Source organism: Setaria viridis, chromosome 2, assembly GCF_005286985.2.
Source record: "Setaria viridis chromosome 2, Setaria_viridis_v4.0, whole genome shotgun sequence".
In the NCBI taxonomy this organism is placed as follows: Eukaryota; Viridiplantae; Streptophyta; class Magnoliopsida; order Poales; family Poaceae; genus Setaria; species Setaria viridis.
In genome coordinates, this window is record NC_048264.2 from 34,632,022 (window position 1) to 34,658,327 (window position 26,306).

Consider the following 26,306-nt stretch of genomic DNA (forward strand, 5'->3'; position numbering starts at 1 on the left):
GGTAGAAATTTACATCGACGACATCGTGGTCAAATCAAAAGGACACCAGGAACATCTGGCCGATTTGCGGCAAGTGTTGGAATGCACGAGAAGGCATGGGTTAAAAATGAATCCAAACAAATGTGCTTTCGGCGTATCCGCCGGACAATTCTTGGGTTTCATGGTTCATGAGCGTGGAATAGAGATCAACCGGAAGACTATAGCGGCTATCAATAAAGTCGTGGCCCCGCAGAGCAAAACCGAGTTGCAATCCTTGATCAGCAAGGTCAATTTTATCAGAAGATTCATATCCAACCTGTCCGGACGTATCGAGGCCTTCACACCGTTATTAAAATTAAAACCCGACAAGGAATTTGTGTGGGGAGAAGAGCAACGCAAAGCTCTAGAAGACATCAAGCAGTACTTGGCCTCGCCTCCCGTGTTGGTCCCACCACAAACTGGTAAGCCGTTCAAGTTGTATTTATCGGCTGATGAGCGAGCTATCGGGTCGGCGTTAATCCAGGAGTTTGAGGGAAAGGAACGGGTAATATATTATGTTAGCAGAAGACTTTTGGACGCCGAAACAAGATATCCCCCGGTAGAGCGGCTATGCTTATGTCTTTACTTCTCATGCACCAAGCTCAGGCACTACTTATTATCGGCAGAATGCGTAGTCGTATGCAAGGACGACGTAGTGAAGTACATGCTGTCATTGCCGATTTTGAAAGGGCGGATCGGAAAGTGGATTTTAGCTTTATCAGAGTTTGATCTACGATACGAATCGGCAAAAGCCATCAAAGGTCAGGTTATGGCCGATTTCGTCGCCCAGCACTGCGGACCGGAAATTGCCGTCGTGGAACCAGTACCGTGGACCTTATATTTTGATGGCTCGTCATGTGGGGCCGGATCGGGAATCGGCATCGTTCTCATATCGCCTCGGGGGGCAAGTTATGATTTCTCTCTGCCGATAGAAGCATCCGCCACCAATAACAAGGCGGAGTACCGGGCCGTTCTAAAAGGGTTACAATTGCTAAGAGAGATTAAGGATGACGCCATCGAGATTTTTGGAGATTTCATGCTCATCGTGGACCAGTTGACAGGAAGATCCGAGTGCAGTTATTGAGCATATCCCCAGGGATTATAATGAAGAGGCCAACAGGCTTGCCCAGCACGCGTCCGGGTATCGGCCGATTCAAGGCGCCATGGTTCTGGAACTCGCGGCTGACGACTGGCGAAAAGAGATCACCGATTATTTAGAAGACCTGTCTAAGAAAGTGGATCGGCGAATACGATTTCAGGCCACAAAATATGTGTTACTGGAAAATGACTTATTCTATCGGACGATTGATGGTGTTCTACTCAAATGCCTAGGAACGGAGGAGGCAAAGACCCTGATGGGAGAAATCCACGAAGGGGTGTGTGGAGCCCACCAATCGGCGCATAAGATGAAGTGGATGATTAGGAATAATGGATATTACTAGCCGACAATCCTTGAGGACTATTTCAAATATTATAAAGGATGCCAAGATTGTTAAAAATATGGGAACGTGCAATGCGCACCCGCATCGGCTATGAATCCAATTATCAAGCTGTGGCCGTTCAGAGGTTGGGGAATAGACCTCATCGGACAAATTTATCATCCGTCAAGTAAAGGACATATATTCATTCTGGTAGCCACAGATTATTTCACCAAATGGGTGGAAGCGATTCCATTAAAGGCCGTAACATCGACCGCTATGGTCGATTTCGTAAGGGACCATATTGTCTATCGTTTCGGCATCCCTTAGACTATCACAACCGATCAAGGGATGATGTTCACATCAGGAGAGTTCGAGGAGTTCACGGTCGATATGGGGATCAAGCTGCTAAATTCCTCCCCGTATTATGCTCAGGCTAATGGCCAGGCCGAATCTTCCAATAAGGGGATAATTAAGTTGATCAAAAGGAAGATTGAGGAACAACCCAAAAAATGGCACTTATATCTAACCAAAGCTCTATGGGCATACAGGATGGCCTGCCACGGGGCTACCGAGGTGTCTCCTTATCAACTGGTGTACGGTCATGAGGCGGTATTGCCGTGGGAGTTGAGAACAGGATCAAGACGTACGTCGCTTCAAGATCAGCTGACGGCCGATGATTACTCGCTCATGAAGAGGGAACTCGATGATTTGGCGGGTCAGCGTTTGAGAGCCTTGATCAGTATCGAGAAAAATAAAAAGAAAGTGGCCAGATGGTATGACAAGAAGGTCAAAGTCAAGCAGTTCTCCCAAGGGGATTTGGTATGGAAGTTAGTGCTGCTGATTGGATCTAAAGATCCTAAATTCGGTAAATGGTCTCCCACTTGGGAAGGGCCGTATAGAATCGGCCGATGCGCTCCAGGAAACGCGTACATTCTGGAGATAATCGAAGGGGAAGAATTTACTAGGGCATTGAACGGGAGGTACTTGAAAATATACTACCCTAGTATATGGGTCGATGCATAAAAATCATTATGAGGCATGGCAGGACAGAACGGTTGTTTCCTGAATAATCATGTGGCCGATGCAGAAAAAGGAATCGCCTAAAGGAGAAAAATAATCGTTCAAATTGGCCGATTTATCATTCGGTACGGACGATGATTTACATGGCCGACGCGGTACAAGTCGCCCTTAGAACAAAAAATACTCAACTGCGTTTCTTCTTGAGTTCCCTCTCAATCCGACCTAATTCTATTAAGAGGCGGGTGCTTCGTTCTTCCACATCTCTCATCGCGGCCTCCGCCTCAACCTGGCGAGGAAGGGGATGGCTCCGATCCAACAGCGGGCGAGATGTCCCCGCTGCGGCATTTTCAAGGACAACCGGATGAGGGAGTGGGTGGCTCCTGTCAACTTGCGGTCGCCTGTAACCGTTGCCGTCAATGAAGTCCCAAATCTGTTGGACATCGGCGGGGACGTGATCTCTGAGTTCTTCACGGTGTGCCTTGATCAAGTCCCTGTCCTCTTGCGACAATGGCTCGTTAGAGTGCATGAGTTCGATCGCCCGTTCGAGTTCGGGGCTAAGGCGCCTTGTCTCAAAAGGTTAACATATAACTCCCTAAAAGTTAGGACGGTTTAAAGGAATCAAACTGAAAGAGGCGGAGACGGATCTCGTACCTGATTGACAGAAGAGGAGGAGAAAGACAAAGGCATGACTGCGAATGTTCCAATAAAAACGTAATCGGGAAGAAGGGAATCAAGTGGAGCAGGTATTCTCAAGAGCGAAACCAGGGCCGGTATTTATAAGAAGAGAAAGGGTGGGGGTTTGGTAAGATGCATCCCGTCAGAGTAAAAGGAGTAATAAATAAGAGGGCGCCACGACGGATGGTTAAAAGACATTAATGTTCTTACAAAACAGCCAGTACTTTTACAGATCATCCCAGAAGGGCGTTAATGGCCGCGATCGCTCGACGCCTGATCTGATCGGCCAAGTCTAAGACTCGCTGGTCATCCTCTGCCGACCTTGGAACTTCTGACATATGGCGATGAAGTCTGAGGGCCTTATGGGCCAGATGCTGCCTCTCCTGCTTTAAATCGGCGATAACGGAGGGGAGTTCCTGAAGCTTCTTCTCTTCAATGGCTATCTCTTTGGTTACTTGCTCCATCTCCTTGGCAAGTTCCGCCCTTCGGCGCTTGAGACGATCTATCGTACTGACGAGTCCGGGTCGGGAGTTCTCGAGGAAGTGAATCCGATGGTGTACCTCCTGGGCCCGATGCTTGTACGAGTCCTCTTCCTCGCGAGTCTTGGCCAGCTTAGCGCGATCGGCCATGTGACGCAGAGCCCTGAAGACCGGGATCCGCATCGATTCAATATAAGCAGCGGGTGCCAAGGCTTCTTCTGCTTCCTCTGGGACTCGGCCGCTGATGTCACCAAAGAGCTGCTGAATCGGCGAGGCGTCCTCCACCAATCAGCCGATGTCTTCTTGAAGAAGGGACCATATACTTTCAAGCTTAGCGCGGACATCATCGGGGACGGAACTCAAAGTAACTTGTCGAGAAGCGACTTCCTCATCATCAGAAAGCGCGACCGCGAATGAGAAGAGGCTATTATTGGGAGTATCCTGTTCCTGCAAAATGATAAATAAAAGGAAATAAGTCAGCCAATGGTGGTAGCAAATCGGCCAATGCGGTTTAAATGACTTCTTACTTCTTTGAAGCGGATCTCTTCCATCTGTGTTTGCGGAACTGCTACTCTCAACTCGGGGACTGGTGCAATTGGCTCATCGGAAGAAGAGGATTCGACAATGATCGGCGTTCTGCTCGGGCCGGCCTCTTGAGGGACTTCTCTGACAGGTGGCTGGTCGGATGGCATAGTTAATGTGCCGATGACCTGCATCAAGGTTGGTAAGATCATCATTCAAATATTAAAGAATTGAGTTGAGAGATCATGTACCTCAACGGGAGGGGGGACTGGTATTTCAACTTCTGCTTGGGGCATCTCCGATTACTGTGGATCTACTGAGGTAATCTGTGCGGCCTAATATAGGAAGGGTCAGTATTGAAATAACAACCAGGAGAGATCAGATGATGAGTTTACCTGAATGGCTTCCACCAATAATGATGCGGCAGCCGCTCCGGCTTCTGTAGCAGCTTGGAGGTCAACTTCTTCAGCGACCGGGAGGGTCGGTGCAGCCAAAGTTTCCGCCGATACAGCCGCGGGTGGATCGGCCGATTCTGTGCGAGCACGCACCCGGCGGCTTGTTTTCTTGACAACTTTCTTCTGTGTTTGCTTCAACCGGCTGGCAATGTCGTCAACAAAGGGAGCATGATAGCCGATAAGGGGGAACTCCATGTACGGGTAACGGTCCTCTATTGGCCGACCGCTCCGGCTACGTTTCGGAGGAGTACGGCTCTCAGACTGAAAGAAACAATAAGAGTCAGTAGCATATAAAAGGAGGGGGTTGGAAATCGGCTAAACAAGGAGCAATACCTCTGTGTTCGGGTCGATGTAGTCGGGGTCCAGGATATTGCAATATATCGCCGCAGAAGCACAGAATAGATGTTGTTTCCATTCTGCCCAACATAGCTTGAATTGCTAGACGGCAAAAGGAGCCACTATCCAATCGGTCAGGTCTATAGTACTGGAGTCTGGAATCCGATCCTACAGCCGACTGTAATCGAGACCTTTAGTGAGCTCGTTTCTGAATTTTACTCAGCCGGCGAAATATGCATAAATCGGCAGTTGACCTAGGCCGAATTGTCGTGCTGCAACAGAAGGGTTGTAGAACTCATAGGTGGGGGCATCCTTCCCCAAAAAGAAGTTCGCCGGCAGGATCCCTGGCTTGATCAATTCATCCGTGAGCTCCTCATCAAATGTACCGGTCGTCGAGTCAAAGCAAGAGGGGAGTTCAAAGAGTGGTTCCTCCCTTTGATAAGGAAACCAGCTGGTCGCATCTTCACTGAAGCCATTGTAGAAGTATCTGAAGTACTCGGCCACCTTGGAGGTAGAATATGGGCAACCAGGGAAGGCCGATGCTGCTTTGCCGAAGGAAGTGCACCGGCGCCGTACAGTAGGATTCTCTGCCGATTCAATGTTGGGGAAGGTCATGTACTCCACTCGCTGCTGGGAAATCTTGCTCATATACAGGTTGAGCCACAAGTTGATGAACCACCAGGGTCCACCTGGGTTTCCAATCGGCTCTCCTTTGGATAGCTTTACGCCAATCTGGTGCAACATATGATAAACTGATCCCAGTAAATGCTTTCCAAGAGGAACAGAAGCTCCTATCGACAGCACCTCAGCCAGAGCCTGTGTGTTAGTAGATGGACCGGCTGCCCTCCCACAAAAGAGGTGTTTCTCTAGCCACATCATTAGGAATGCCGCATGCTCCCTTTCTGCGACTGTCCCGGCCCTCCTATTGCACTTGATGAATCCTTTCCACCCACCGATTCCTTTCATCTCCAGCCGATGGGACGTTTTGGCCAGGTAACGGAAAGGAGTATCAGGGGAGGAAATGTCAAGGCCGGTCAACATGACCACATCGACCAAGGTGGGAGTCATAGGCCCATGTCCGAAGAGAAACGCGTTGAGAGCGTCGGACCAGAAGTAGGAAGCTGCTATTACTAAGGGCTCATTCCTTTCCATTTGGGACAAAGACAGATCGATGCACTGGCCGATTTTGTGCTCATCCCATTGAACTCTTTTGGAGGCGGCTATCCGTTGGTACCATTCCCTCCAACCGGGGGTTTCATTCGGCCATGATCTGAAAGTGCCTGACCAGTGGTCTAGGTCCATGGTTGATTGCTTGAATGGAATTCTATGGGTTTCCAAATTGATAAAGTCAGTTGGATCTGGGTTCCCCATGGGACCAAAGCAGATAAGACCAGGGGTTTCGATAAGGCGGATGGTAATCTGGTGTCTAACCGCCTAAAAAAAAGAAAAAAAAGGGGGGCGGAAGTAAGAACGGATCTAACGTAAATACATTGGTATTAAAGAAAGAGAAGTTTCGGTAAAAACCTCCGGTATGAAGCTCATCATGGTTGACGGGATCACCGGCGGAGCTACGGGTGCTGAAGCCGTTGGTGGGACCTCCGTCGAGGCTCCCGCTCCCGCCGATGGAGCTCCCGCTCCTGCCGATGGAGCCGCCGCCATTGCCGCTGGAGCCGCTGCTAGTGGAGTCGTCTCCGGGACTTCGGATGTTGGTGAAGTGCCTGAGGGTGTCGCCATCGGAGAGATGGGATGGAATGTAGATGGAAAAGGTCACCGGAGAGAAAGATTGGAGGCTAAGGAGACGCCGGAGGAAGAAGGAGATCAGTGCGCCAAAGAAGGAAGACGTGGGCTCGTGAAAAAGAAGTACGGGATGTGTTGATATTTAAGGGTGGTCTGAGAAGGGGTAAAGTGAGATTTTTACCACGCCGGCAGTTCGATTTTTTCAGGAGGAGTGGTTGTCGTGGGCGTCCGTTTCGAAAAGATTGCAATCATCAGGCAGAAGACCGCGAAACGGAAGGGTATTTTTAATGCGTTTGTTTCGGATGGGAAGTTGAAAGGAATTTCGAAGTAAAGATTATGTTTTACTCCGAAACTAGGGGGCATGTGTTGACGCCAGATTTTGACACGTATGGAATCGGCGTCAAGAAGGGAAAGAATCAGCTGATGCGGCGAGGCACGGAGGTCACGATTGGGAGTCGGCCGATTGGTTCTACAGTTGGAGATCGGTCGATTGGTGCTGCAGTATTTCGGCGGATGGAGTTGGTGGAGATCGGCCGATTGGGAGGCTGGAGCAATTGGGCCAATATGGACCTGAAGTGGACTATGAAGATAAAAAGGAGATCGGCCCATGGGAGCGCAATGACCAACTCCGATACGAGTTATGCTTGTAAATATTTGTTTTCGTTTAAGTTTAGAGATAGAGTCCTAATCGGTTAAGGGATTGGTTGTAACAGGCTATAAATAGCCATCTTTAGAGATCTGTAATCATAAATTAAATCAATACAACAACCTACTATTTCCTCGCACTTTACTTTCAGGCGACTTCGCCAGTACTTTTCTTACTTTCACGAGTTCGTGCGGGTTGGCGGGGCTGCATCAGCTTGATCTCCAGCCGATTTTGTAAGTTTCGTTTATCGAGTAATATCTAAGCTTTAACTTCGGGCGCATCGCTGTCGTTTCGTTTAGATTTATTCACCAGTTATCGATATTCACTAGAATTCTAGGTTTTACCTGTTGTTCTAGTTTTATCACCAGTTATCCAGCTTGGAATTAGGACTTTCGGCTTACTTATATCTTGTTGCTTAATCTATTACTTTTTGCATAGCCGATTAAGATCTGTCCCTAGCGTTGCTACTGTAGCGTTGTTTAGTTTACTCTAGCAGTGTTCTCCACCAACGTTATCTGGTAATCGGCTGTATTATAGCTGATTTCTTTATTACAGCAAATCGGTTGATTTGCTGATAAGCTACCTCGAGATCGGAACCTTAGCCGATCGCAACCTCTGGGATCTGACACGTTTCTTCCTTGCCAATCAACAGGTCAGATTGGCTGGCACACCGCGCGAATCGCACCAGGGCGATCATCCGAACAGGAGTTAAGCAAATTCTCCCGGGTCGTGTGTCCGACGCTAGAGATTCAATCGGCTGGTTTCTAGCACCAACAGCATCTTTATATTTATATACGTTACTAATGTTTCATGAATTGTAGACATCTATGGCCTCGTATGTTGTTCATGTTAGCCGATAACCTGGAGTTTACTCCAATTGGGTTGATGCCCATGCTCAGGTCAGTGGCTACAAGGGTGCTTGCCACAAGAAGTACAAGTCAAGTGAAGAAGCATTTGCAGCCTTCTACGGTCTTCAAAACAAAGAGGTCAAGCCAACTGCATCACATGAACCTGTTGCACCTGATCTGAAGAAGATGGAATTATGGAATGTTAAAAATGTAATTATAGTTGTTCAGTTTGTAATCATTGCCTTTTTAGTTTGCAAGTTGTTGTAATGTCGATCATGTTTGCAAGTTACTGTCATTTTAGTTATGGTTACCTCCTTGTGCTAAACAAGGCAGTGGTATTCTTACCACTGCATGAAGGAGGTAACCTCAACTTGTTGCATGCGACTAACCAAACACCGTTCCCTGCATCTAGTTTTTCAAATTTGGAGTACATTCAGGCAACCAAACACCGTCTCCGATGAGCCTGGCTCATTGCACACAGTCAACCAAACAAGGAGGTGTTGCATGCGCTCGACCTGGCTTCGGGGAGCCTAGCTGGCTGGTATGAGCCAGGCTACCCTCGTCCAGGCAACCAAACAGGTCCAAAGTTTCAGTCAGGTCATGCCTCGAGCGTTTTCTGCAGACCAGCAACGTGCATGTACCATTTGCCGATTTGCGCATGATAAGGTGCAACAAAAATGTTACTTCGGCCGTTACTCTTACTTATTTTTAGCACCCGTCACATCGAATGTTTAGATACTAATTAAGAGTATTAAACGTAGACTATTTACAAAACCCATTACATAAGTGGAGGCTAAACGGTGAGATGAATCTATTAAACCTAATTAGTTCATGATTTGACAATGTGTTGCTACAGTAAATATTTGCTAATGATGGATTAATTAAGCTTAAAAGATTTGTCTCGCCATTTAGCCTCCATCTATATAATTGGTTTCATAAATAGTCTACATTTAATACTTCTAATTAGTATCTAAACATTCGATATGACACGTGCTAAAAATAAGCAACGAAACCAAACGACACCCTTCTTCAGATCAAAGCCAACAATTCTCCCCTAGTACGGTGCTCCAGTACGGCGGGGCAGTACCCAATAATACACAGCTCTGCCCAATAACCACAGGCACAGAGGCATCTCTCTGCTCACACACAAACACTGCGTGCAGCCGAGGTGATTGCTGCAAAAAAGAAAAAACAGCAGCAATAGTACAAGTGTACAACAAGCCACAATTCACACGTCGATCTGTTCAATTGAAAAAAAAAGGCACTCGGCCAGCAAACTTTGATGAATTCTCAATCGACGTGGATTTTGCTGAGGTTATATCTTCAGCAATTCGCTTTCAATGATATGTTTTCAAAGCTTTCCTTTCATGCACTTTGTGTTTGAACGCACATAATCATCAACCAGGAAAAAAAAAACCACGCAACACATACCATTATTCTACTATTCACTCTTTCTTTGGCACCTTCAATAGAGTGAACGCAGCGGTGCCCGAAGAGCCTTCTCGATTGATGTTTGCTCGCCAGTTGCTGGGGAATTCTTCCCGACTGGCCAACTTTATTACGATTTCCACTGCCCATTGATGAGTTGCTTGAAGCGTTACGGAGTTGTTCGAGAGAAAGCTCCGACATGCCTTCGTTTTCTCGTCATGCATAGGGTTGGATACATCCTCACACGGCACTTGGCTTGCAGCACCGATCTCCAATACGGGAAGAAACTTCTCCTCCTGTATGTTGGATCCCATCCTCTGATTTTCTTCCGCGCAGCTTGTGGCAGAGTTCAGTAAAAATAATTAAGCATCGTAGAAACTAGAAACCCATAGCATCCTTATTTTTGCGACTAGCCAGGAACACACTCACTTCAAATGGTACATACATGTTATTTTGCACTACTAGTTCAAAAGATATCATAATCTACTCAAAATTATTACTTAAAAATAAAACATCAGATACAAAGGGTGTTTACCAGAATGTAGGATAGTAGCTGATTACCACGCCCAAGGCACATGATACACTGCTGAACGAGCAATCTGCATGCATAACATAGCAACTGAAACATGCTTCTGCTATTGCCTCTGATGATTATTCACAGTGCAAGTTTGCTTCATCAGGATCTATCTTACAAGCACCCAGTAATTTTTTCTGATTGCAAAAATTGTTCAATAACAGTAAAAGCAGTCAAAGATCATGCTAGTTAGAGAAAAACAAAATGTACCGAGCCCCATTTTCAAGTCTCACATTGGATGTATTTGGCGAATCTGAACAATCTACACAATTCAGCCATGGCTGAGCCAACTTTAATTTTCTTTTAACGTTTTATTCTGTTTCTCCCTTTTCTTTGGTTAAACGCCAGATGGGAACATTGTAGTCTCTCTACTATATTAGTGTGTGACAGTCTGACAGATGTAAATCATCTGTCATTGGAGTACTAGCGATTGCAAATATACCACTTGATTTTAAAGGCAATTCAAAGGCGTGCGCAGAGGACATGACATTGCCAATTTAGAAATTTCCTGTTCTTTACAGGATTCGAAATGAAGAAAAATATCCTTGCAAAAAAAAAGAAATGAAGGAAAATGTAAACATTTCCAATCAGGACAAAATACAGATACTCTGGCTGCTCTTTTCTTTTTGCCATCGCAAATTCGCAATATGATTAGTCATAACAATGGATTTGATAAATATTACACATATATCATCTCCAAATTATAATCAAAATGACTAAACAAGACAGACAGAGAGATAAGAGGTAAAATAGGTCTGTGCATATTAGTATAACTTAATAGGACATTTTCTCTCTAGCTGACCAATTGCTTTCAGATTAATTCACAGAATACTAAGATCTAGCTTGGACGATACCCTTTTGTGAAAGGTTTCCATTATTACAGCCAAAGGATTTTCTGAACATGCAAGAGAAATACAGAAATTGAGGCATCTAGTTCCTGCTATATGTGATACAATACCATAATGTTGACACCGTTTTTTAACATAATGGCGTCGGAAGCCGAGATGCCGATGCATAGCGGAAAGACAACGGCTAGTGGAATCGGCTGATGGGGTTGCAGAGAGCTTAGCCGATGAAGCTATAAGAGATCGGCCGATGATGATGAAAGCCTTGCCGATAGAGGAAGACAGAGGCCTAGCCGATGGAGTCACAAGGGTTTCTACAGTATATTGATTGGTCCCATATTATTTGCCTCTGCTTCCTTTTATGTGTTCTAATGCGGTCTATACATTATTATTTAGTATGGATTAGTGAAAAGAATGAATACTCTTCGTAGCTTATGCTGCTGATGAGATAGGTATATAGAAGATCAATCAGTGCTATTGTAGCAATTCTACATGTCTACTTTAGTACTCGAGTTAGTAGAAACCGTGTACAGGCAAAGGTGAATATAATTCTGTAGAATTGCAGCATGGGGAAGGTCGAAGATGGCACTCAAGTGATCAGTGTGTTAGTCTTAGTTTCCTTTGCAAAATAATTGTTTGTTAGCATCAGATGGCAGGCATGAACTTAAATGTTAAGTGCTTCATGCCTTCTTATTTAAAGTCCTATACACTTTATGCACTTAATCTGATAGTTAAGGCTCATATATGAGCCAGTTTATTTGTTTTCATATTTGCTTTGACACTTATGTAGAATTGATCCTTGTGTATCTCAATACGGCTAAAAACAACAAATTGTTAGAATCGTATGATAACAAAGCACTATATTTTTATACTATTGTTATGAGTTTTTTGTTTATTTAATACATTATTATCATCTTATTGAATACTCAATGTATCATAATATAATAAAAATTTTGCCAAAATTTTACCGCCCGTAGCAACACACGGGCACGATCCTAGTCCTCTTTAAACATGTTTCGTAGCACATATACAGAAGTTCAGAAAAGAAGCCAAATTTGTAAGATTTTAGTTATTCTTTGATAACCACCTCTCGCGAACGAATTTGATGGCACGATGAACATTTCCCTATAGTATGTAATTTCAGAGGCGGGTGGAATTCGCATTTTGGAGTCTGAGACACAAACCGACACGTTTGGGAAAAAAAGCACATTTCCCATTGCATTAAGCCTAGGGCATTGTCTAGGTCCAGGTCACCCACAATTATTATAGTCAGTTAGTATTACACGGCCATTAACACACAAAGGCCATAGTAGCATAAGGTTTAGCCACGTCAATGCCATTTAATTGGGAACATCCACTAAAAAACGCAACACTCAGTGACCAACCAGCTCGATCTTGGAGAAACTTGCACGTTGTAACACCCATTTGCCACCAGGCACCTGCTCAAACAAAAACATGGTGGCACAAAGGTATGTTGGAGCATGGTGTCATACAAACTTAAACAGCAGAAAACAAGACACGGTAAAAGAATACCTAACCCTACCAAGCAAGTTACAGAAGTTCTATCGATTGATCTTACTAGCAACTTCACCGCATTAATTCTTGCGGTCATGTGGGACATGTTCAGAAAAATTGGGACAGGGAAACAAAATTTGTGGCATACCTTTCTACTCATGCATGCTTTAGCAATTTCAAGAGCCTGAACGCCCCAATAGCAGCAGTGCTAAAGCTCCTTTTGGGTTGATTGCTTGTAAGTGCTGTGATTCTTCCCACTGAACTAAGCTTATGATCTGTAATTGGAGTACATCCATTGACCATTGGGAACCTAGCCTCTGCGCTTGCATAGGCTGGATACACTCTCACAGGACAACGGGTTCGTAACAGTGATCTCCAATATGGGAAATAACTTCTCCTTGCATATGTGGGATCCCATCCGCCACCTACTTCTGTTCTTGCAGCCTGTAACATATTTCAATAAAGTTACAATCAAATAGCATGCTCAAATAACACATGATAAGCTGTTGAACCAGGACAAGGCATGGCACAAACATAACAAGCAAAACATACTTATGTTATTGCCTCGAAAGAGGTTGCACTGCACTTTCCTTTATCAGCATCTTTCTCACAGGCACCAAACAAATTCCAGATGCAACAAATTATTCAACAACACTAAGGTGTTAAAAATAACAATAATGTGCCAGACTGACGTTCTCCATCACATTAGCATGGCAGAGACGAATCGTAGTTGGAATGCTGTGGCATTGCAATATGATGTGTATTTGTCTATTTGGAAGCAATTCAAAACAATGTAGTTTGTCGAGTTGGGACATAACTTTCCTTAAGTAATTTTGAAGTTGATGTAAATAAAAAAATGGAACAGGAAAAAGGCATAAATTCCTGTAGCTTTCTTTCTTTTTGCGACCACAATATTACTTATTACCGTTCTAACTGAAACAAGACCAAAAGCAGTTATCACAAGATCAAGCATCCACACACCAAAAAACGGGAAAATAGATGTTAGCATAATGCAAGTAAAGCAAATACATTTAACATCTAGTCTACCTATTACTTGCAGATTTGTTCACAGGGTAAGTTCTAGGACAATCCCTGACTTCAAACAGTTTGTATTGTTCCATAATAAAATTTAAAGTACTGAATTGAAGCATGTAGACCATTACAGAGTAAACATTGCCAAGGCCAAGATCTTTTTTGTTCTGTGTGTGTGTGTTGGGGGGGGGGGGGTGAGACTACAGATGAGAAATTGACAACAGCTTTGCGTCTCTAATAAAGAGATAAATGTCATGGCTTATAATAACTTATAAGCACCAGCCCATAATAATGAACTAGCAACCAAATCTAACTTGATACCAAACTAAACATGCAAGTGACTAATCTGATGATAGTATGCTACATTACCCACAATATTGTTTATGTGAACACCTCGTGAACGGCATCTCACAACAAAACAAGGCAGTTTGCAAAAAGATCAAGAAGCGAAGATAGAGATTCTCCAATACAACAACATTTAATTATCTTTACCTTTTCCTCTGCAGCATGCAGACTAGCCGTTTTCATAACTGCTCTTTTTGCACCTACAAGTCCATGAAAAAAAAAGGTTAGGGCTGATTTTTTGTTAAATGGATAAAGAACCACTTGCGCCCAACACACCTTTGCGACGTGACTTTTTGTCTGACATTTTGCAGTCATAAGGTTGGCTTCAAGAAAAAGTCCAAGACAAAATAAAATAATCAACAAAATAAACATGTATTTGCCAAGAAAATTATTGTGTGAAGCAGTACAAAGAGTAATACAGGTTTATAGCGTCCATGATTTCTTCAGTGGGGAGAAACCCATAGTCTTTGAGGATAGATGAAACATGTTCCAAGACCTCCATTCGGGACACCTGCATGACATACAAACTGTTGCATAAGGTAGAGCAAAATAAACAGAGAAGGCAATACGTTGCTAAGCTATTGTGCATACAATGTAGCGATCATATAAACAATGGTACCAAAGAGATGATGGAAAGAATTGTTTGCAATAAGAGTTGGAAGACAATAGAACAGCGTGCAAAAAACAGTTACAAACATAGAATCACATTCAATTTACTACTTGTTCTATAAACTACATAATAAGAATGTTAACAAGAACAAAATTGTGGGGCAGACATTTTAGAAAACATGTTAAATTTTAGAAAGCGGCTATCTAATATGAAACTTAACACCAGCTGCGAACATTCAGCATAGTTACAGAAGCTCTTTATAAATATGTCTATTCATTTGTAAACAAACAAGGTCAGCATTATCTGTACCCTAACATAGAATGACCTGTATCTACATAGCCATAACTTGAATTCATAACAATATATTAATGAGATTAACACAGACTTGTTAGCCGTCTTACATATAGCATCTGATACAAACTAAAAAATATATTCACTACTATGGCATAATTATATAGTAATCAGTTACAAGGTGTATAAAAGTTTCATTAGATGCATGCAAACACCTATGAACCTAGAAAAGCCAAAATGACCTATAATTTGGGACGGAGGGAGTAGTTACTCCATATATGAGGCCAAGTTACGACTTACAACAGAAATTGTAGAGGTTTTTGCTGTTTATAGTTCATGTTTATTACATTAAACAAAAGAGAAAGTTTTAAGGCATACTCCCTTAGATTATTTTAATTCCATAGATGAAAAGTGATCCTTTTTATTTGATGTTCTATGATTCCAAGAAGAGAATTCACTACCTCATTTAGGGCCTGTTTGCTTCGAGTCTTGCCAAATTTGCCTGGCGCAGGCAGCGATCTCAGGGGTCCAATTTCGGACGCCTGCGGCTGGCGCTGCTGCCTGGGCTGACAAGCTGCCTGGCAGGCAGCATCCAAACAAGCCCTTAGTGCTAGCGACAATTTTACAAGACTAATTCCTTTGTCCATTGCTTACTATGGGTGGTTTAGACATTCAATGAGGGAGCAAGATAAATAACTTTAATGGAGGCATATCGTCATGTTTTTTCCCTAATTATGAGTTCACAAACCTATAACATCAAGAAAGAATGAATAGATTTCAGTGAGCTTTGCTAAATTATCAGAAACTACACTTCAGAAAACTGCATCTATTTTTAGCATGAGCTGCAATACTAGGCCCACATGTCAACCACTCAGAGGTCAGTAGAGCCATATGTGCATGGCATGTGGGTCATAGTTGTCATCAGCAGGTAAAATGTGTATCTTTGCGGAAATATGGGCACAATAAGTACAGTTCTGGGATAAGGGTTCGAAGAAGTAGTAGTTAGTTCATTGATAATTTTGAGCTTGGAAGTGTAGTTCTCCGAGTTATGGAAAAAGACAGGTGTAGTTCATATATACTTGCTGTAAGAAAAGTTCATTGGTCTAAGCAAGACACCTCTTAAAACATTGCAGCAAGAGGCTAAAACGAAATTGGCATATGTTCAACGTAATACAACACTTCCATAGTCCAAATTATACCAAAGAAACCTCGTGACATATGTACCACATATCAATATGATTAGTAAATGTGTTGCAATCTTATTAATATAATACCAACTCTGGAATTCAGATATTAAATTTACTTGGAAGATTGTAGGGATGGAATACCCCTAATAGATGGTATCTACTCTCATAACTAATGCAATCCAATCTCTAGCTCACTAGACAAGAGTACGATATATTCTATCTTAAGGATGAGTACTACTATTGGAACAAACCTAGGAAGGTATGACTGCTCCTGGGCTAAGCCCATGGTCCAAGCACTAGTTGAGAAGACCTCCAGTTTCTCAACACAAGAGGGGCTCTCTTAAACTTTAATGAGAAGCCACAACACTGTGGAAAGTATAAAATTGAGATGTTTCTAAGGCGAAGTTGAAACTCCACCAAATAGAACAAAGCAAGTTATGCCGTCTATGCAAATCCAACCAGAGTCAACAGGTTGCAAACCAACCAGTGATTTTGCAAAAGTTAAGTTCATTTCTGTTTAGATTCATTAAAAATAATGAACTCAACCAGTGATTTTGCAAAAGTTAAGTTCATTTCTGTATAGCTCCGTTAAAAAGAACGAACCCTTATTACAAGTCTGTCAAATATAACATATATATCAATCTTTTCATTCAACGTAAGAACTATTAACATTCTTCATGCTACTAAGATTAGGGCATGTATTTTCTTAACAGCAATGCTAACTGTAGTAAAATAAAAAAAATAAAATACTAAGAACCAGGCATCGGCACTGCAGCGGCAATAGACAGAAAAACGCCTACCTCTGAATGTGCCTGAATGTATGCTGAAAGAGGTTCAACAACATGGGAAATTACATCAACAAGCAGCCTTGCACAATCATTAAGTGTTCTCTTTTCCTCCAGAAGCTTCTGTGCCATTTCATTTGAGCCTTTTCCCCATCTTAAGGCAATGGATTGCCTCAGTAGACGCTTATTGATAATGTCAAACCCATCTTTCTTACTACTGCCATTTATATTGGAGGAGCAGCTCCCACGGATATGCTCCTGAGCAGCAAGCAGTAGAACTGCAGACTGGATAAGTTTTCCACCCTCAATGTAAATCCAGACCTCTTCAAGTAGATTATTTGTCTTTTCTGCAAGCAGTCTAGTTGTATCCAAGAAGATCTTCTGTAAAACAGCAAGGAACAACAATTAAAGTGTCATTTAACATTTGTATGAAAGCAAGTTGTGCTGAATAACTTTCTATATATCGCTTTGTTTCCTCCTATCAAAGTAAATATGGATTAAGGAAAAACTCCAAGGAAAAAAAAAGGTAATAGCAATATTTAGTGTATATTTTATTGAAGACATGCACGGACACATGAAGTAAGCCAAAAGCTTAACAACGGGAAACTATATACTTTCTCCGCCAAATCGAGATGGAAAGGGTGCTCAGTCCATAGTATCACTAATTCATTTTAGCAGTTGCCTGGGATCTATGGCAAGATCACAGCTAGCTGGAAAAAGAACTTTGTGTTCACACGAGATACAGCAGATGGGGGGGGGGGGGGGGCACAAACCATTTCAGGCAGATACAGCAGATGGATAAGCTTGTAGATGTAATCCAGATAGTTCCGGCAGGAAGAAAGATTGTCCGCCAGATACTTATGCAGGCAAGTATTCTCAACTGCAACATGGAGCGGGAGTAGGTTCTCAATGACAACATTGCCAACTGTGCGTACATTGGCTGATGCGCCATGGCGTAAGAGCAGTTCGATCATCTCAACAGAGAACCTTTCAGCAGCTTCGTGGAGCGGGAAGTATCCATTGTTGTTTATGCAGTTGGGATTGGCATGCAGCCCAGAGAGCTCAGGTGCCTTGCCCTCCAATACAACTTCTGCACACCGCAGGGCATTGAAACTGATCATGTGGGTTAAGGTTTGTGAAGTGATGGTAAGATTCCATGTCATGCCCCTGCCTGCGCATTTCTTGAAAAATTGGAGGAAGCACTGGGCGCTATCCTTTTCAAGGATGGGCTCCATTTGGTCATATTTGTCGAAGAATGTATTACACACCCACTAGATGGATCCATTAGAATTGAAAAAGGTGAAAGGCATCAGCTATATATATAAAAGAGCTCAACAAACTGTCTATGGAGGTGCATATGTGATAACAACAACAGAACCTTGTAAACCAAGCAAGTTGTGGTAGCCTAGAGATGAAACCAAACATGAGGCATCAACAGCAAGGGAATAGAGAATATAAGGGGACCTAAAGCCTATCATGATTCAGGTATGTGAATCCACATGTTCCTATCCAAAGGTTCATATATGACAACACTAAACATATTGTTTCAGTAGAAGCACCATATATATTACAGGATTAAACTAAATAACATAACTAATGGAATGATCCATCAATTGAATTCTAAGGTAACTTACCTCAGGAGTAGGGTCTTGGATGATTATGTCATTTACTACGGACCTGGCCATCTCAGCGTACCTTTGTAACAGAAACTGAAAGAGAGAATGTCAAGAGTCAGCACAACAGGAAGAAAATAGAAGGGGAGAGGAATATCACACAGATGGACAGTTATCGACCTTCTCATAGAAACTCCAACCGCGGTCCTTAGTAAGGTAAACAATAGGGGCAGGCTGCCGAGGATACTTGTTTCTCACTGTAATAGATCCATCATTGCCATTACCATTATCTTTGTCACAGGCAGGTGCCTTCAATTTCAATTCCATCCTTGCGTTTTTTGAAACAAGGAAGTTTGATCTCGAATTACGCTCCAAAGAAGATTACTACAAGGCACACAATGGTCAAACAATGACTCAGAAGACCATGAAATAAAACGAGGCATTCTATCTAAAATGGATCACACACCACTGAAACATAAACATATGCTGCAAATAGAAAACATTGTATTTACTGCATAAATCCTGAAATGTAACAATGATTGATATATGTGAAATGAAGGGCCAAACAACTTTATAACATACCAGTTGAACCCAGGTGCTAGAAACTCTGATGCATATGAATTATGAAATCAGAAACCAAAAGCTAAATTAGATGTTTCAGTTCAACAAGAAGTGAAAGATATTCACTGGTCACTGACTTGCACGAATAACTAACTTGCCCTTGCTGATTCCACTTGAAGCACAATTAGAGAACTTGGCATGTAAGACACGGCACCAAACCAACAAAACAAAAAAAAAAGAATACACAACTCGCAGAGTACATATATATATGGCTAGGTAGCAACTGAGACTAAAGACTGAGCCAACAAAACGAGGTGCAAAAAAATTAAGCTCGGGTTCAGTCCAAGGTTCAGATTTGACGTATTGACATGAGAAACAGCATCGGATTTGAGGAATGTAGCCAACAGATGCTGATCCCAACTCTAAAGTACCAAGAAATATGTTCCAAACTTCGCCATAGGAAAAGATGCCGCAGTTCACCAAAGGTTCTTTTTATTTAAAAAAAGCAACAGAACAACAAACTGTCATGTTAATAACAAGAGAGGAACTAATGACCAAATATCACAAATGTGATGCATTACCACAGGCCGGTTCCGACTTGGATCTTCTTATAATACGAAAAAGATCGAATCTTTCCCGGGTGAATCTTTCCGGATCAGAAGAAAAATATCCTCAGATAAGCAGTTGAATTCGAGAGAATGGGTTGGGGTGCGGGGTGCGGGGCGGTGGCGGCCAGGAGTTGGGGCGGGGAGGGTTGCCCTAGTCGCCGGAGGGCAGAGGTGGCTTCACGATGGGGGGAGGACTGAGAACCGCGATGAGTGGCTGGAAATAATCATCATTTGGGAGAGGAAGCAATATGGGGCCCGGCCTGGTTTTGGCAGATAGCTCAGGCCTTGCTCTCGCGCGGTATTCCTAGGGGCCTGTTTAGTTCCCCCAAACTCCCAACTTTGACACTATGCAAAAAGAAGATTCTCCATCACATCAAACTTGCGATACATGCATGGAGTACTAAATGTAGACAAAATCAAAAACTAATTGCACAGTTTTGTTGTACTTTGCGAGACGAATCTTTTGAGCCTAATTAGTCAATATTTGGACAATAATTCACAAATACAAACGAAACGCTACAGTGTGCTACAGTGCTACAACAGTGATTTTGGACACCCAAAATCAGGCAACTAAACAAGGCCCTATCTGGCTTCCAGAAGCCAGACTTGGGTTGGAGGTGAGGAAGAGTGTCCTGAATGGATTGCACACAGCCTGGCAATGGCGTCTGCCAAGAATAGTGAACCTCAAAACGAGGACTGCAAGGATGAGTTGCCTCAAGATGACTCTAGCCCAGACACGCAGTAGGAATCTGACAGAAGTGATGCAAATAAATCTTCGGAGCAAGACGAAGAGATGGATCCAGATGATTAGAGATGTGGAGCATGTATGTATGGCACACCTTTTAACTGCTATCAGCTCCAGGTTACTCCCGCAATACAAGCAATATACTCCAAGAATCTCCTGGACCAGCGGGCATCATCTTGCATTGCAGCAACACATCAGCAACTGGAACAGTCCCATGATGATAAGATTGTCGATCTCGGGAGTTTGCCTGGTTTAGGCTTGGTATGCGACCGGGCTTCAATACGAAACTAACACTTTGTTCTCTTCCTTCATGTCTCACTCTTCTCCTTCTTTTTGGAATTAATTTTTTGTGGGCACAGCCCAAAGAAATTGTTTCTGTACAAAATTACAAATGTCTATTAACTGGGTACACACTATTTTTGGGGTGAGTTTGATATCTAGCATTTACGAGGTAATGAGATTGGCTTCTGGCCTGTTGATCTACCTCTGTAGAATACAGGACAGGCTTTGCCGTTTTGCCCCCTTAATTGCATGCGTGTGAGTTTGTTAAGCAGATCTGTTCTTGTTGTCTTGTTGATTGCCAAAGAGTTTGCTTATGGAGTTGGCGCAGGATGGTTTGTGCTACGAATCTGGAAAGGTGTATACAAAATGTATTGTGTTTCACATAAAATCTGCTCAGTTTGGGAGCGAAAATTGTCAAAAAAATGACTGTATGACATTATATTGTTTCCAAATTTCGTTGGTGATGATCGCTGAATGAGGAATCCAGCGGTGATCCGACTGTCCACGGGCAGATCCAACGGAGAATAGCTTCTCTCTTGGGCCTCTCCTGCCTCATGCGGCCGCCAGCATGGAACGGCGCGGCGGATAGATAAGTGAAGGTGAGCATAAGTGCTACGATATATGCAATATACTCCCTCCGTTCCAAATTATTATTCGTTTTGACTAGGTACATAACTCTTGCTACGTATCTAGACATACATACATCTAGATCCATAGCAAAGTCTATGTATCTAGAAAAGCTAAAACGAATAGTAATTTGGAACCGAGGGAGTACATTGTTACTTATATTGTTGTATCGGATGGATTTTACCTATTTTAGCTTTGAGTAATTCAGGGGTTAGAAGGGTTCAGGAATCAGGATGTTGCAGGATATGGAAATTGTGAGTTACTGTGCCTGTGGTCCTATTGGCCGAAAGATTGCCACCGAACAATATTCCGTTGAGTTCCAGATCAAGCTATTTGTCATTGTCAGGAAAGCATTTGATCCTCTTGATATACATGTAGAGTTAGGATCCCAGATCATTGCCATTGCAGCAAAAGAGATGTAAACCATGTAGATAAGAGCTAGCCTTTTCAAGTTCTATCCCCACAGGTATGGAAAGAGATCTTTTCTAACTGAATTTGGGTGGTTTACGAAGATAGCACGAAACTATGTTTAGCATCAAATCACCTTGGTATGCCATGGCAGTTCTGTTGACTACATCGTATGTCACACCAGTAGAGTTTGAATAGGCACAAATAGTTTCAGGTATAAGCTTTAGCTGTGATTTATTTTCAGTATCAGGGGTCAAGTACATCAAGTACCACCTACAATTTCACTCATTGCATTTTATTTCAGTTCAATAGTGGAAAATGGTATATAATAACTTTTTCGCAAAGCGGCAGGAGAGCTGAGGAAAACCACAAACATGTCCAAACACAGGGATGATGCAATGTTATTATAACTATCCTTTCTATAGGCTCCAATCAAAGTTATATGGGCTGCAAAAAAAAAAGTGGTTACATCTATTGAACTCTAGCAGAGAAGAAACTCTAGACTCAGTGAATAGTCATTGCGAATAGACAAATCCTCGGGGTTAGATCTGTAAGATTCTACGACTCGGGTTAGATTGAAATGATCTGGATATTCTAGGGGTTTTTCTAGGAAACTTGCAAGACACGAGATCTAATCTAAACATATAGTTTTCCCCAGGGGCCTAGACGAAAAACCGCTGGGGTCTTCTTCTACCTTTCGCCGGGAGGTCCGGCCGGCCGGCCGACCGGCCGGCGCTCCGGCGGCCTAGGGTTTCGGGCGGGCCGCGCAGGAGGTGGAGGTGGTCATGGGGATCTAGTGGAGGGGATCACCTGCGGCGGAGGATTACGGAGACGGCCGGAACTCGGCCGGTGGTGGTAACAGATGGCGGCACCGGGCTTCAAGCGAGCGGCGCTTCTCCGGCGGCGGAGCAACGACGAGGACCAACGGCCTAGCTTCAGTTCGGCTCAGGGTTTCTCCTAGTGGCGACCGTCTTCGCTGGCGGCCGATGGACGCGGAGGATTGGACCGGCGGCGCTCGACGCTTCCTCCGGCCTCCGATGGTGGCGGCGACGGCAGCGTTGGAGGAGGCAGGGATGGCGGGAGCAGCGGCGGTGCAACAGGGGTTCTTGGGCGCCCGGGGCGACGGGTTTATAGGCCGTGGGGCCCTAGGGTGGCTGGCGCGCACGCCTAGGTTGACCGGGCGGCGGCTGGCAGCTGGGCCAAAATGGGCCCAGCAGGCTTGCGGCTGGGCCAGTTGGAGCGGGTCGGGCCCACGGGTTCGGCCCGGCAGGATAGGTTAGGTTATTTTCAGAAATAATTTCTTGTGAAAGGAAAAATCCAGAAAATCTACATAATTCCATAAAGCCGCAAAAAATTCTCTGAAAATCCCAAAAAATTCAAGAAAAATTCCAAAGGTAGATTGGGACACGAGGAGTTCAAATAAAATACTTGGAGCTCGTGAAAAATATTGTAGAGCCTACCAAAAATTAGATTTAGCTCTTAGAAAATGAGAATAAATTCTAGAAATATTTTTGAAGCATATGCACTCACAAAACCTAAGAATGCATCGGCATGAATGCACAGACACAGAACAACATCATTTAATCCTAAAAAACAAACAATTATTTTTCCTATTCCTGTAAATAAAAGAAAAAAGTCTATTTTACTCCCCTCACCTATTTACTTTGTCCACTCAACCCCCTAAGCAAAATTTAGGCCCCAAACTATTTCATTTGGTCCCATCTACCCCTAATTAGATTTCTCTTTTATGTTTCTTTGCGTACAAATTGAATTTTAATTTCAGATTCTGTTAGTTGACTTATAACTGTTGACACCAGTTTTTGACACGTGTTAGGGTCGGCGTAAAGAAGAGAAAACGTGGTCGATGCAGATAAGCAAGAAGCTGTGGCTGGGGGAATCAGCCGATAGAGCTACAGTGTTCCGGCCGATTAGCCGAGGGAGTCGATGAGGACTGGCCGACTGGGAGCCAGAGTAGCTTGGCCGATATGAGCCTGAATGGGCCAAGGCGGTGACAAGATGAAGGCGGGGATTGGCCCATAGAAAAGTTGATTAGTGTTCGACTCCATTGCGAGTTATATCCGTATGTGAATATTTGTTATTTTGAATTAGAGATAAAATCATAGTAGGTTAGGAAATCAGTTGTAGCAGGGTATAAATAGGTGTCTCGTAAGCCTTGTAAAACAACACCACAATTATCAATACAAATCTACTTTTTCATGTAACTTTACTTTCAAGTCGGTGACTCCGCCAAATCCTTTTTCTTTTCACAAGTTCGTGCGAGTTGGCAGGCCTGCATCAACACAACCTCCGGCCAATTTGCAAGTTCCGCGTATCGAGCAATATCTAAGCTTTAACTTCGAGCGCATCGCTGTTGTTTTGTTTAGATTTATTTGTTAGTTATCGGTATTTACTAGAATTATAGGTTTTACCCGTTATTTTAGTTTTTTATTACCAGTTATCTAGCTTGAGATACGAACTGTCGGCTATATCAACGTATTGTTTATTATAGTACAGCCAATTAGATCTGTTCCAAGTGTTGTCCCTGTGGCATTATTTAGGTTACTCCAGTAGTTTCTTTTACAATTGCCACGTAGTTGTCGGCTATTGCATAGCCGGTCATCCTTACACTAAATCAGCCGATTTGCTGATACATCTTTCGGAATAGATCAGAACTTTAGCCAATCGAATGTCTGGAATTTGATATCTTTTCCTCCTTGTCAATCAACAGGTCAGATTGACTGGCACGCAGTGCAAACCGCACCAGGGTAATATCCCGAACAGGAGCTAAGCAGATTCTCCCGGGTCGTGTGTCCGACGCAGGAGCCGGAATCATCGTCCGACTTTTAGCGTCAACACACTTTTGGCACACTCGGTGGGACCAAAGCAAGATCCAACATGTTGAAGGCTGCCAAAATCTCAGAAGACAACGTTATTGAAGTCACCGAGGCAGATCTCAAGGACAAGCAGAGGGACGAGATGGCAAAGGCTATGGAAGAATTCAAGAAGGCATGCCTACAATGCTACAGTCGTACTAGAAGCGGGGAACCTGTCAAGAAGACCGTCCTTCCGACTACTCGCCAGATCACCATCATCGAAGACTCGGGGAAGATGTCCGAGATGATCCAACAGTTAGTTTATCAGGCTATGATTGATCATTCCAAGGTAATGACCCACACGGTGTACAACGCCGTCATCAGCTCTATGGCTAATGGTGCGGTACAGGGGTATCAAGGACCAGCTTACGCCCCTCCTATCAGTGCACCGGTCAGAAGCTTTTCGGCGGCACCCAACATGTTCCAATCGGCTCCTCAGCCGATGCAGATGCAGAGCGGGGTTTACAACACCACATTGCCCATAGGTTATAGTGGTGCACCACATTTCCAATCACAAGTACTGTTTCACCCTACACCTATCCCTTCCGTGCAATCGCCGTTGATGACGTCGGCGCAGTGGGGAACGGTGGGAGTACCTGCCGATCTAGACCCATCCACTTGTTACGGGGTGCCTCCAGGAGCTCACACCCCAAAATCTCCGATACAGACGTCATTTCCATCAGCTTCTCAGCCAACAGTCCCGCAATATCAACAGGCTGCTCCGAAAATCGGCAGGGGGCAGGCGTCCAGGACCCTCTCAGAACTGCAGCACCAATGGTATTGTACGACGAGGCAGCAGATGCGCTACGACACGTTGATCCTACTCGTCAGCAGCCGTCGGCTCCTCATCCAACAGTCCAACCGCAAGATCTGCAGCATGCTCCAATCTTCCACCCAATCACGGTACCGCAAATTCAACAGCATATGCCGATGGCTCAGTCGATTGTGCATCAGCAGCAGGTGGATTGGACCGCAAGGATAGCTGATATAATACAAGACCAGTTCGGACTAAAGCCAAAGGTGCAGACCTACACATACAGGACGTCGTACCCACCCACCTACGACCTATTGCCATTTTCGCATCGGTATAAGGTGCCCGACTTCACTAAATTCTCAGGCCAAGATGACACGTCCACAGTCGAGCACATCAACAGATTCATCATCCAGTGTGAAGAAGCTGCTGCACAGGACGCTCTGAGGGTGCGGTTGTTCTCATCGTCCCTGTCTGGGTCAGCCTTTCAATGGTTTACGATGCTACCGCCTAACTCCATCGTCACTTGGGCTGATTTGGAGAAACAATTCCACAAGTACTTCTTTGCGGAGGTCCATGAGATGAAGCTTGCAGATCTAACTAGCCTCAAGCAAAGAAGTGACAAGTCGGTGGCTAGCTATATACAGAGGTTCAGAGAGGTCAGGAACAAAAGCTACAGTCTGATTTTGACTAATGGTCAGCTGGCCGATACTGCTTTTCAAGGGCTCCTACCACACATCAAAGAAAAATATGCTTCCCAGGAGTTCGAGAGTCTGAGTCAGATAGTACACCGGCTGTTTGGCCAGGAGGTGCGCCCCTTTGACCAATGAAGAAACTTCCAAAAAAAGGTAGCATTCGTGGTGGGGTCCGATTCAGAAGAAGAAGCGCATATCGGCTTGGCAGAATGGGTTAAGGGCAAAAAGCCAATCTCATGACCATTTGGGAAAAAGGAACCGGAAACGTTTGACTTCGATACATCTAAGGCCAAAAAAATCTTCGATTTACTGCTACAAGAAGGGCAGATCAAGCTCTCACCCTACCACACAATCCTGTCGACCAAACAACTTAA

At 43.9% G+C, this 26,306-nt stretch overlaps 1 protein-coding gene across 2 annotated transcripts; it reads right to left on the reverse strand.

Moving 5' to 3' along the window:
* Positions 1 to 12,195: 12,195 nt before the first annotated feature.
* On the reverse strand, positions 12,196 to 22,719 carry LOC117842536 (uncharacterized). 2 transcript variants are annotated; one of them, XM_034723010.2, is made up of 10 exons: positions 22,424 to 22,719; positions 18,563 to 18,766; positions 18,404 to 18,478; positions 17,543 to 18,040; positions 16,785 to 17,150; positions 14,316 to 14,407; positions 14,173 to 14,219; positions 14,044 to 14,096; positions 12,668 to 12,963; positions 12,196 to 12,443 (listed from the first exon to the last, which is right to left on the reverse strand). In XM_034723010.2, the coding sequence occupies exons 2-9, from the start codon at positions 18,707 to 18,709 to the stop codon at positions 12,676 to 12,678; spliced, it is 1,566 nt and encodes a 521-aa protein (XP_034578901.1). In that variant the 5' UTR covers positions 18,710 to 18,766; positions 22,424 to 22,719; the 3' UTR covers positions 12,196 to 12,443; positions 12,668 to 12,675. The 2 variants fall into 2 exon arrangements, with proteins under 2 accessions (XP_034578901.1, XP_034578902.1); XM_034723011.2 differs by lacking the exon at positions 22,424 to 22,719 and having other exon boundaries at positions 18,563 to 19,605.
* Positions 22,720 to 26,306: the final 3,587 nt, after the last annotated feature.

Bases quoted from the DNA above. Each gene is read 5' to 3' on its own strand.
- LOC117842536 (XM_034723010.2), bottom strand. From the start codon at position 18,709: ATGGAATTGAAATTGAAGGCACCTGCCTGTGACAAAGATAATGGTAAT. The intron at 17,151-17,542 runs GTTTGTGCCCCC...GCTGTTTTACAG, and splicing joins TGCTGTATCTGCCTGAAATG to AAGATCTTCTTGGATACAAC. The intron at 14,408-16,784 runs GTAGGCGTTTTT...TATGTCATGCAG, and splicing joins ACATTCAGGCACATTCAGAG to GTGTCCCGAATGGAGGTCTT.